Source organism: Lampetra planeri, chromosome 15 (genome assembly GCF_965212315.1).
Source record: "Lampetra planeri chromosome 15, kcLamPlan1.2.h2, whole genome shotgun sequence".
NCBI classification, from domain to species: domain Eukaryota; kingdom Metazoa; phylum Chordata; class Hyperoartia; order Petromyzontiformes; family Petromyzontidae; genus Lampetra; species Lampetra planeri.
In genome coordinates, this window is record NC_136121.1 from 1,090,850 (window position 1) to 1,103,402 (window position 12,553).

At 51.1% G+C, this 12,553-nt stretch overlaps 1 protein-coding gene across 3 annotated transcripts in view; it reads left to right on the top strand.

The window, feature by feature from the left end:
• Window positions 1-1,146: 1,146 nt before the first annotated feature.
• LOC144722587 (volume-regulated anion channel subunit LRRC8D-like) overlaps window positions 1,147-12,553 on the top strand; it is a 70,742-nt gene continuing 59,335 nt past the window's right edge. The window contains exons 1-2 of one of the 3 annotated variants that reach the window (XM_078600805.1): window positions 1,147-1,443; window positions 8,085-8,224. Coding sequence is in view for 1 of the 3 variants with exons in the window: in XM_078600802.1 (XP_078456928.1) it covers window positions 9,386-9,388 (3 nt within the window). In the remaining 2 variants the exon portion in view is untranslated. Of the gene's footprint in view, window positions 1,444-8,084; window positions 8,225-9,070; window positions 9,389-12,553 lie in introns of those variants that run through there. The other 2 variants (XM_078600804.1, XM_078600802.1) reach the window with 2 other exon arrangements.

The following is a 12,553-nucleotide window of genomic DNA, read 5'->3' on the forward strand; positions in this document are numbered from 1 at the left end:
TGCCCACCCCCCCCCCCTCGATCCCCGTGCCCAACCCCCCCCTCGATCCCCGTGCCCACCCCCCCCCCTCGATTCCCGTGCCCACCCCCCCCCCTCGATCCCCGTGCCCAACCCCCCCCTCGATCCCCGTGCCCAACCCCCCCTCGATCCCCGTGCCCACCCCCCCCCCTCGATCCCCGTGCCCAACCCCCCCTCGATCCCCGTGCCCAACCCCCCCCCCCTCGATCCCCGTGCCCAACCCCCCCCTCGATCCCCGTGCCCAACCCCCCCCCCCCTCGATCCCCGTGCCCACCCCCCTCCTCGATCCCCGTGCCCACCCCCCTCCTCGATCCCCGTGCCCAACCCCCCCCCCCCTCGATCCCCGTGCCCAACCCCCCCCTCGATCCCCGTGCCCAACCCCCCCCCTCGATCCCCGTGCCCACCCCCCCCCCCCCTCGATCCCCGTGCCCAACCCCCCCCTCGATCCCCGTGCCCAACCCCCCCCCTCGATCCCCGTGCCCACCCCCCCCCCTCGATCCCCGTGCCCAACCCCCCCCTCGATCCCCGTGCCCACCCCCCTCCTCGATCCCCGTGCCCACCCCCCTCCTCGATCCCCGTGCCCACCCCCCTCCTCGATCCCCGTGCCCACCCCCCTCCTCGATCCCCGTGCCCACCCCCCTCCTCGATCCCCGTGCCCAACCCCCCCCTCGATCCCCGTGCCCACCCCCCCCCCCCCTCGATCCCCGTGCCCAACCCCCCCCTCGATCCCCGTGCCCCCCCCCCTCGATCCCCGTGCCCACCCCCTCCTCGATCCCCGTGCCCAACCCCCCTCCTCGATCCCCGTGCCCCCCCCCTCGATCCCCGTGCCCACCCCCCTCCTCGATCCCCGTGCCCAACCCCCCCCTCGATCCCCGTGCCCAACCCCCCCCTCGATCCCCGTGCCCCCCCCCTCGATCCCCGTGCCCCCCCCCTCGATCCCCGTGCCCAACCCCCCCTCGATCCCGTGCCCACCCCCCCCCCCTCGATCCCCGTGCCCAACCCCCCTCCTCGATCCCCGTGCCCACCCCCCCCTCGATCCCCGTGCCCACCCCCCCCTCGATCCCCGTGCCCAACCCCCCTCCTCGATCCCCGTGCCTCCCCTCCTCTCGACCCCCGTGCCCCCCCCCCTCCCCGCGCGTGCGCCGTCTGAAGCCCGCTGTGGAAGTTACAGGGAGCGGAGTGCGGAGAGAGAAGAGGAGGAGGAGGAAGGAGGCAGCAGCCGCAGCAGCAGCAGGAGGAGGAGCAGCAGGAGGAGCACGAGGCAGGCAGAGAGAGAGAGGAGGAGGAAGGAGGCGACAGCAGCAGCGAGAGAGAGTCGAGGGAGGAGGATGGCGCCGCCGCCACCGCGAGGCTCGTGACGCACGACGGGCGCGGCGAGAGGGGCCACAGCGCCACGCCGCCAGCTCGCGTGGGGCCCGGGTCAAGGTGCGTCAGCTGTGTCTGTGTGGCAGTGTGTCTCTGTGTCTGTGTGTGTCTGTGGGAGAGTGTCTGTGTCTGTCTGTGTGTCTGTGTCTCTGTGTGGGAGCGGTGGTGTAGCGGTTGTCGCGCTGCGCCACGAACCACCCGACTTCGATTCCCACTCACGGCCACCAACACCCAGTGACAAGTATCTGAACTCGTCCTGGGCCTCCCCTAGGTCGATTCAGCCTCAAACGAGTACCTGGTGCGGTGTGTAAAACATCACCAATGGGGAGACAAAGGCGGCCTGGCGTTGTGCTGGCCACCCACCCCTATCGTGTTCCACAGTGCCGGCCTTCATAGGTGCTGCTCGCTGACAGCACTTGCCCCAACAGTCTGTTACAGGCTACACGGGGGAGCTTTGTCTTTGTGAGAGAGTGAATGAGATTCTGTTTGTGAGAGCTGGCGCGAGGGATATAAAATAGACATGGTATTGGTATCGGAGGGTTGTTGTGAGTGTGAGGGATGGTGTGTGAGTGTGTGAGTGACTGTGTGAGGGATGGTGTGTGTGTATTATTGTGAGTGTGAGGCATGCTGTGTGAGTGAGTGTGAGGGATGGTGTATTATTGTGAGCGTGAGGGATGGTGAGTGAGTGTGTGAGGGATGGTGTGTTATTGTGAGTGTGAGGGATGGTGTGTTATTGTGAGTGTGAGGGATGGTGTGTTATTGTGAGTGTGAGGGATGGTGTGTTATTGTGAGTGTGAGGGATGGTGAGTGAGTGTGTGAGTGTGTGAGGGGTGGTGTGTGTGAGTGTGTGTGTATTATTGTGTGTGAGAGCTGGCGTGTGAGGGTTATAAAATAGACATGGTGTTGGTATCGGAGGGTTATTGTGAGTGTGAGGGGTGGTGTGTGAGTGTGAGGGATGGTGTGTGACTGAGTGTGAGGGTGGTGTGTGAGTGTGTGAGTGAGTATGTTATTGTGAGTGTGAGGGATGGTGTGCGAGTTTGTGTGAGGGATGGTGTGTGAGTGTGTGGGGTGGTGTGTGAGTGTGAGGGATGGTGTGTGAGTGAGTGTGTGTGTGGGGTGGAGTGTGAGTGAGTGTGTGAGTTTGAGGGATGGTGTGTGTGTGAGTGTGTGAGTTTGAGGGATGGTGTGTGTGTGAGTGTGTGTGAGGGGTGGTGTGTGAGTGAGTGTGTGTGTGTGAGGGATGGTGTGTGAGTGTGTATGTGAGGGGTGGTGTGTTATTGTGAGTGTGAGGAATGGTGTGTGAGTGTGTGAGGAATGGTGTGTGAGTGTGTGGGGTGGTGTGTGAGTGAGTGTGAGGGATGGTGTGTGTGTGAATGTGTGAGTGTGTGTGTGAGGGGTGGTGTTTGAGTGTGTGGGGTGGTGTGTGAATGAGTGTGTGTGAGTGTGAGGGGTGGTGTGTGAGTGTGTGTGTGAGGGGTGGTGTGTGAGTGTGTGAGGCATGGTGTGTGAGTGTGTGAGGGTTGTGAGTGTGAGGAATGGTGTGTGAGGCATGATGTGTGAGTGTGTGTCATTGTGTTTGTGTGAGATGGAATGTGTACTGTATGTACAACGTGTGCACACGATACGTGCGTATGTGCATCTGTAGACGTACGATTGTACAAATGTGTAGTTTGTGTGTCTACATCCGGCACTGTGTGTTCAAGCCTTCTATAATAGGATACATTTCACGTACAGGGGGTACAGTACACGGTTCATTGTTGATGACAGTGCGTGGTGTCTGTGTCGTCTTCGTCCCTACACGCCGGTTCTCCAGCCTGTGTGTGTGTAAGTGTGTGTGTGTTTAAAAGTGTGTGTGTACGTGTGTGTAAGTGTCTGTAAGTGTGTAAGTGTGTGTGTGTGTAAGTGTGTGTGTGGAAGTGTGTGTGTGTAAGTGTGTGTGTGTAAGTAAGTGTGTGTAAGTGTGTGTGTGTAAGTGTGTCTGTGTGTAAGTGTGAGTGTGTGTAAGTTAGTGTGTGTGTAAGTTAGTGTGTGTAAGTGTGTGTGTGTGTGTAAGTGTGTGTGTGTGTAAGTGTGTGTGTGTGTAAGTGTAAGTGTGTGTGTGCCCGTCGGCCTGTCTTACCGTCTGTCCGTCAACACGCATGTGCACGTACGGTGCTAAAGAATCCCGGCGTACAGAGACATACACAAGCTGGTCGGGCTGCGTGATTTCCTGTCAGTACGCATGCCCAAACAGACGGCCAACACGCATAACGTGTCCGCCTGTGTCTGGCTGCCGAGCTGTCGTGGATATGTCAATGTGGACGTGTATCCTCTGTGCACACACACACACAGAGACTGGCACTCATGTTGTGTAAATACCAGGGCATACTGGGACACACGGAGTCTTCTTATGCGCCACGTATGGGGGAGCTGCCGCCGCTACGTGACCCCCCCACCATGTACGAGCCGCGGGTTACGTAACGGGGAGATCTTCGTGGTCGTGGGTTTGTTGGTGCCCGCTGCACAAGACGTTGCGGCGAGTTCAGTGGAGAAGTGGGCTTATTCCGTGCTGTTGCTGTATGGTGGCAGTGGGATATTCGGGAGCCTGGTGCTAATGTCGAGACGTCTGCTAAGCCATGATGAGAGAGGGCTTCGTTAGTGACGTTTTGCTGTTCCAGTGAAGGAGCCCATGCGGTCCATAATTTTGATTGTATGGCCATATATTTGTACTCCTGTGTTGTGGCTTTAATGTGTCTCTCTGGGTCTGTGCGTATATTTATATGCGTCTCTGCGTATCGCTGTGTCTGTATTTCAGTGAATCTATGCGAGTCTCTGTGGGTTAACTATATGGTCTACCGTTGCGATGGAGATGTGCACATTGGTTTGTTGGTGTTCTGATGCGGTTGAAGGTACAGCAGTGTCTTGGAGGAGTGTCAAAGCCAGGAGAAGGTTTGATGTATGAGTCTCGAATGATGTTTGTTTATTCTGGAGGTCTCTTCTACTGCACCTGTTGATGGTCCAGTGATGCGTTGGTGTCTCTTGGCCTGAAGGCATTTGGGGGGTGTGAAAGTATGATCATGAAAATGTGGCAAGTGTGTAGAGATTATCGTGGGTGCAAATGTGTAGTTGTAGAGGGAAGATTATGCATTACTGATGCTTTCTCGGGATGATGATGCAAATTAGGAAATGCGGGGTGGTCATGATTGGTGATTTGGGGCTCTGGAGGGATGAATGTGTATATTTTGCATTGCGGAGAGATGAACATCTGGAGAAGCTTCGAGGCATGAAGTGGATGGTCTTGGGCATGTGATGATCCTTTGGGGCATCAATTACAGTCGAGAATTATGCTCGCAATAAAGCAAGGGGCATTGTGCACCACCTCCTATGAAGTGGATGTTCAACCATGTGCAAGAGTAGGCTGTCGTTTGCCAATGTGGAAGCTCAAAACTAAAATCTGAACTTAATTGCTGTAATAATGACCAATAGGCCCTATGTAATTACAGTCACTCAGGTGTCCAGAGAGCGTTAATGTATATCAGCTTTCACCTGCTTAATCAAAATGCGTCAATCATTACCATAACAGAATACAGTGGCAGAATTGTATTGGTCTAATTTTATTGAAAATAATTCAGCTTGTTTGCAGATTATTTGTAACATCATCTACAATACTTAATGCTTCAGAGTTATGAATGATACTTAGCCTTAAGCAGATGAGAAACATTGGAATTTTATTTCGATTCATCTCGTTTGATCCAGTAAGTGATGTTTAGGTAAAGAGGAATTGGAAGATGAAAAAACCTGAAAAAATTATGTTATCTTTTCATCCCACTCAAGACCAGTACAGACATGTACACGTCCTTGTTTTATAAATGTATCTCGACTTTAGGGCACATAACAAGAACAGACATATATTGGTATATAAGTGGATACATTTTTCTCTCCTACTGATTGGCCACCCAGTGATTCTCTTCCTGGAGTGTGACCTGTGACCTCAATTATGTAGACGTTACATGTGTACAGACAGGAAAGGTCTGTGTTCTCTGTCTCTGCACGCCTATGTCCTGCGAGCAGTTTTGCCTTGAATTTAAGCGGCTTACGATGTGTACCTGTTCAATATCAATCTTTTTAACTGCATACATGTGTTGTAAATGAAAAGAAATGCACAAGTGTGCTTTGTCTTACTGGCAATGGTGAGAGCACGTGTGCTTTATAATTACTGAACTGTGAGTGCTGTGTATGCCATTTGTATACATGTTCAGTGTGTAGGTGTGCGCTTTGAATGTTTGGCTTTACTGCAGCACAAAGCCACGTCGTCGTTTAACGCAGTATTAGAACACAAATTCTACATGAGTAGATTTCTGCATGAGTAGAATTAGTCTACATTAGACCAATTCGAATTCTGATGAATGTGTTTAATTTTACAGACATCTTATTCTAGGTTCCATCAAACACATTCCTGTGGAGGGAGCTGGCAGGAACGTTGGGTTTGCTCGGTCAATGGCCAGGGTCAACGGCGGCGTGGTGTATTCCACAAATATGCCCGACTGTGAGGGCGGGCACAAGCCGGCGTGAGTAGGTTAAACGTTGAGTTTTATAAGGGCACCACCGGGTGACCAGCCCCTCCCCACCCAGCCCCACCCTCCCCACCCAGCCCCTCCCCACCCTCCCCACCCAGCCCCACCCTCCCCACCCTCCCCACCCAGCCCCACCCTCCCCACCCTCCCCACCCAGCCCCTCCCCACCCTCCCCACCCAGCCCCTCCCCACCCTCCCCACCCAGTCCCTCCCTCCCCACCCAGCCCCTGCCCACCCTCCCCTCTCCACCCAGCCCCACCCTTCACATTTTTGGATGCACGACGGACGGACACAATGATCTCCTGTGGGCTGGTGGAACCAGGTGGTTCCCACCAGTATATGGCATTCTTAATTATCTCTTTTGCTTGTTAGGGGGAGTGGTTGTGCAAAGGTTGTGCACCGCACTATGAACCCGGCAACTCTCGAGTTCAATTCCCGGCCATGGCAAACTTCCGTGCCGAGTGATATCCGAGCCAGTCCTGATACTCCCTTCACCAACCCATACTAACCAGCGTGCGGAAATGCGGTCAAACATTTACCATGGCTGATATGGTCAAAGCGAGGCTTTTTTTAAATCTAACAGTGAATGGACAAGACTGCACTCTATTTCGATTTAAAGCTTTCGTGACTGCAGGGATTCATCTTCTTGGTTCTTTCGGTAAAGTCATGTAGAAGGGAAGTAATAAAATAATAAAAATAAAACATAATAAAACAATTCTCACGACGTTTCGGCCACAGGCCTGAGGACGGCTGCTTGCTTGCGTTGTGGCCGAAACGTCGTGAAAATTGTTTTATTATGTTTTATTTTTATTATTTTATTACTTCCCTTCTACGTGACTTTACCGAAAGAACCAAGAAGATGCACTCTATTTGTATACCCTTTTATATGAATCGGAGAGTAGTTTCAAATGTAATTTAATATCTACGTTGACTTGTCTCGTCGTTCTAAAGCAATATGCCACGTCAGCGAATATGCAAGCATTATATGTACAGCAAGAACTGCTTTGAGGTGTATATATATAATGTAGTGTTGATATATTGTTTGTTCTAATTATATGACATTTACAAAAATAATCATAGTACTACCATTGTACAGATGGTTTTGTAGTTTTCTCATGGCCTCTGCCCTGTGACTGGATGGCCAGTGTACTATTATTTGTTGAGGTTCTCACAATGCATCATTATATTAATGCAACCTTGGTCTTTAATTAAGGCCAACATCTCTGGGCAACCCGGCCACCCCAAGTCTGACTTACTTAAAAAGGCGGTCACTTAGCGGAAGTGTCTGCACTTAATTTATATGATGCCATGTCACTTAACGTTGGTTGGGTATTTAACTTGGAAAGTAATGCCTGTCTTACACACTGATGGTATCACAATGGACTGCAAGAGAATAACAGCATGCAAAACAACAGCAGCCAACGCAACGGAGCATGTCTGTCTGCATGAGTGACGCTGATTTACATGTACCGTACTGTGTTTTATGCGTTATCACCGACTACTTAAGTGTCACCGTGGTTGACCTCTGCTTGGGCGTATATGTTTATCGAAGTCGGACAAAGTGATATTGGGTGGTGCAGTAGTAACCATTGCGTCTCGTGGCAAGAAAGGCCTGCGTTCAATTCTTGACTCTGGCACCTGTTGGCGTGGAGTTTGTACGGTTTCCCACCATTCTGCTTGGGCTTTCTCTAGGTTTAGGTTTTACTCCCATAATAACAAAAAAACATAGGATGTTACTGGTAATGGTTGAAAACATCCCAATGCTGAAAAATTACTTGCAAATTTCTCAATTGGGATTACACACGGCAACATTTGCCCCTACTGTGAAAAATTGGGAAGAAAAAAGTATTGAGACTCATATCCAAGGCTGATCACCCAGACTAAGTCCAGCCTGGGTAATGAAGTGTAATAATACTATTTGTTTCAGGGTAAAGCTTGGCCCCACTTCTCCGGGCATGGTGCTGAACACCTTTAAGAGAGTGATGTGGAGATGAAGTTGGTATGCGGCGTAGGAGTTGAGAACCGGCCACCATGTTCTGGGCTTTTAGGTGCCTGCAGGAGGCAGTACACAGAGCGGGTATTTCACCTATCTGGGAGATGGTAAATATGCAAGGAGGTTTCTGTCATGTTTGTGTGGCATTTTTCCAGGCAATCGTGTTTTACATCTACAACTAACAAAACAAGTGGGCAAACATCTCAAGCAAGTGTTTCCTGCTGGACAACTGTGACAAAGAGCTTCATAGCTCATCATACTTCTCGAGGATAAATAGACTGAGTCTGAGTGTGTGGTGAGTAGTGAATGGTGAGTGTCAATGTCTAGTGAGTGGAGAGTGGTGATGGTGAGCATCTGGATAATGTTTTAAGCAGCTACTTTACTTTTTTGTTAAACTTGCAAGTGCTAACTTAAAACGTAGGTTTTCGTTAATATATGTGATTTAATGTCTTGGTAGAATGAAATGGAACTTGCTGCTGTTTGGTGCTGTAGTTTTAGAAGCAAAAGGTGGATGCTTGTAGTTCAGATAATCGTATATCACATACTTCATGTAATGTTCAATTAATATAAAGTACATCTATAGTTTACAGTGCCTCACCAGTGATAACGCAATTATTCATTAAGTAAACCTCAGCATATGTCTGGACAGAGATATACAATATTTACATTTTGTCACGAAATATAATGGGAGTTTTTGCACCAAAAAGTTATGTTGGATTGTCAACCTTAGTTTTCCATGGTCCTAATATTTTTTTATATAGTTTGGTAGAGCATCAGGCTTCCAATCATGAAACATAAGTTCAAATCCCGGACAGGGTGTACCCAATCATTGAACAGCCCTGGTTAAAATGGTTCAGCAGGTGAAGAAGGCATGCTAGTTAACGAGCCGACGACGAGTTATTGGGCAGAGGTCCCGTTGCGGGCCTTATTCACACTGCTGTGACAAATGCAGGAAATCCGGGGATAGGCAGATGCCGGTTAACTGGAATTCACATTTAGCTGGACCGATGCCTTCCTAATGACAACAATTCAGCGCATCCTGTGCCACACCACTTAGAGCACGTGGCACCAGGGTTAGATCACGTGGCACCGGGGTTAGAGCACGTGGCACCGGGGTTAGATCACGTGGCACCGGGGTTAGAGCACGTGGCCCCGGGGTTAGAGCACGTGGCACCGGCGGCGTTAGACCACGTGGTGCACGCCACCCACTCAGTATATCGCTGCTACGCGCTCTGCTGCTATGCGTTGTTCTCTGCGGCCCTGTGTCGTGCCCAGTACAGTATTTTATTTTCATCCTCTGCGTTTTTTTTAGCTGTGTCCCCAACCCAGCCTGTTCTTTCTGCGTCTCTCTATTTTGTCTTTTCAAGCTTGTTTTGAATCTCTGACTGTGCTTCTTGCTTTCTGGTATTCCATTATTGGTGTCTTTGCCTTCTCAGAGGGCATCAGTAACACTTCAATGGTGAGTACTCAACCACACACGATATAGCACAACACACAATACATCTAACACGTTACACGTATTTATTTTCGATCCGTATTTTATTTCCTAAGTCTTTAGAGGAGAGTAAACGTATTAAACACGTTACGTGCGGCTCAACATGTCTTACAGGGTTGTTGATTTTATCTTGTATTTATATTGTATTTCACTAGTTACGCGCTTAGCCAGAATGCTTTAGCTGGTCAGAGCTGGGCTCCCCCTTCTATTATTAATCCGGCTGTTACAGTACTCTTCTGATCTCGAGCAGAGACGTCAACAGAGTCTGTCTGTTCATGTGTCGACAATCACTGTCACAAGACTGGACCCCGAGTCATCAGAAACCCGCCTGGGACGGGACGATTCCACAGTGAGGGCAGGACCACATTTGCATCGAATGCAATTTTTGTGTTTTTTTTTACCGCAGTGCCGTGCGATGACCGATTGTCATCTTCTTACTACTTATGGCGGTGTCTGACACTGTTATAGCAGCGTGTTTGGCGCTTTGTGTTGTGTTTGTCTTCGTCATAGACACGCACGCGTGTGTGTGTACAACACGTGTGGGGAGCAGTGGTGCAGCGGTTAGCGCGCTGCTCTACGAACCCGGTGACCAGTGACGATTATTTGAACCGGTCCTGGGCCTCCCCTAGGTCGACTCGGTCTCAAATGAGTACCTGGTGCGGTGTGTAAGCATCGCCACTGGGGAGACAAAGGCGGCCGGGCGTGGTGTTGGCCACCCAACCCCCTCGTGTGCACAGTGCCGGCCTGTATAGATGCTCGCTAACAGTACTTGCCTCAACACGGGGGATATTTGTCTTTGTTACAACACTGTTGCAAGTGATGGTTGGCTACGTACGGTGCGAAAGAAGTTCAACACACGTATAGTACTATAGAGTACTGCATTTTGAATTGGCCCTCTATGTAATGCAATGTTTGTAACTTTGTACATTAGTTAAGAACAGTAACTGAACACAGTCGTGTTGAATATTGATTTTCTATTACCCAAATCAACTGGAATTCGGCTGGTCCTGTCAGATTAAAGAAGCTAAGCAGGTCTAGGCCTGGATAGTACTCGGAGGGGTAACCACCATTCATGTCCAGGATGTTGTAGACCGCTGCTGGATAGTAGTGCAGCAGAATCGTGAATTGTCCTGTACTTTATATGGTGCCACGTTTACGCTCCCTGCCATACTTAGCACAAGCAGCTTTCTCCGTGGTGCCGTGATAGGGGCATTCCTCGCCACGCGACGCTGCTCATCGCAGCCCGGAATGGCTGCATCTCTCCCTTTTTGAATCGCAGTCGCGGGACATTTAACGTCAAAACCGTGAGCTGCCACGGGACCGCGGTTCTGCCACGACTTCCCACGCTTTCTATCCAACGACTTCTCACGCCATCCCACGACTTCCCACACCATCCCACGACTTCCCACGACTTCCCACGCCATCCCACGCCATCCCACGACTTCCCACGACTTCCCACGACTTCCCGCGCCATCCCACGACTTCCCGCGCCATCTCACGACTTCCCACGCCATCCCATGACTTCCCACGACTTCCCACGACTTCCCACGACTTCCCACGACTTTCCACGCCATCCCACGACTTTCCATACCATCCCACGACTTCCCACGACTTCCCACGCCATCCCCCGACTTCCCACGCCATCCCACGACTGCCCACGACTTCCCACGACTTCCCACGCCATCCCACGCCATCCCACGACTTCCCACGCCATCCCACGACTTCCCACACCATCCCACGACTTCCCACGCCATCCCACGACTTCCCACACCATCCCACGACTTCCCACGCCATCCCACAACTTCCCACGACTTCCCACGACTTCTCACGCCATCCCACGACTTCCCACACTATCCCATACCATCCCACGCCATCCCACGACTTCCCACACCATCCCACGACTTCTCACGCCATCCCACGACTTCCCACGCCATCCCACGACTTCCCACACTATCCCATACCATCCCACGCCATCCCACGACTTCCCACACCATTCCACGACTTCCCACGCCATCCCACGACTTCCCACGACTTCTCACTCCATTCCACGACTTCCCACACTATCCCATGCCATCCCACGACTTCCCACGACTTCTCACGCCATCCTACGACTTCCCACACCACCCCACGCCATCCCACGACTTCCCACGCCATCCCACGCCATCCCACGACATCCCACGACTTCCCACGACTTCCCACAACTTCCCACGCCATCCCACGACTTCCCACGACATCCCACGACTCTACCTGAGATAGTCTTTAAAGACGGTAGAGGAGTCAGGAAATTCTGCTTTTTCCCCCACAACTGCAAGGTGCGAATAGCAGGACCAGCAGACGATTGATGCTCACGCCTCTATAGCAGCGGTCGCAGACCTTTTTGGCACCAGGGACCGGTTTCGTGGAAGACAATTTTTCACGGACCGGGGGGGTGGGGGGGGTCATCATTGGGTCTTTTCCCCTTTTCAAAGAAGCTCTCCAGCGACATTTGTTTTTTACTTATGTTGGCTACTAGGGGTTAGAGCTTGTGGGCTTACCAAAAACTGTGACTGACACAAGTGCGCACTGCTGGAAAGAGGCGCGGATGGAAGTGTCAATAATAAAATAATGGGGGCGGCCCACGCGCGGACTCACCGCTCTCACCTCCTGCTGCTGTGTGGCCCGGTTCCTAACAGGCCACGGACCGGTACCGGTCCACTGCCCGGGGGTTGGGGACCCCTGCATTTAGCATCGCCTCTGGGCCCGGTACATTGTAATAGGACTCACATTCATCATCTTTGGGCATTTCACAATTCATTGACGTTAGGCGTATAGTTATTCATCAATTAAAGTCGATTATTACGGTCATGATAATACATTGAACCATCAGGGCAAGAATGTATTATTTACTTGTACAAATTATATGCAAATATGTTAATGTTATATTTAATTTAAAGGAGTTGACAATATCAGAAATAATTCAAATAAAATAATACTAATAACAATTACAATAATAATAATGTGTTATTGAATGGAATCACACTCCCGAGTTATAAATGCACCAAATCTCAGGGAAGAAGTAAATGGTTACACGTGGAATTGACAGGATTTATTTTAGATTAAATGCGCTTAGTGAATTTACACGTGTTTATA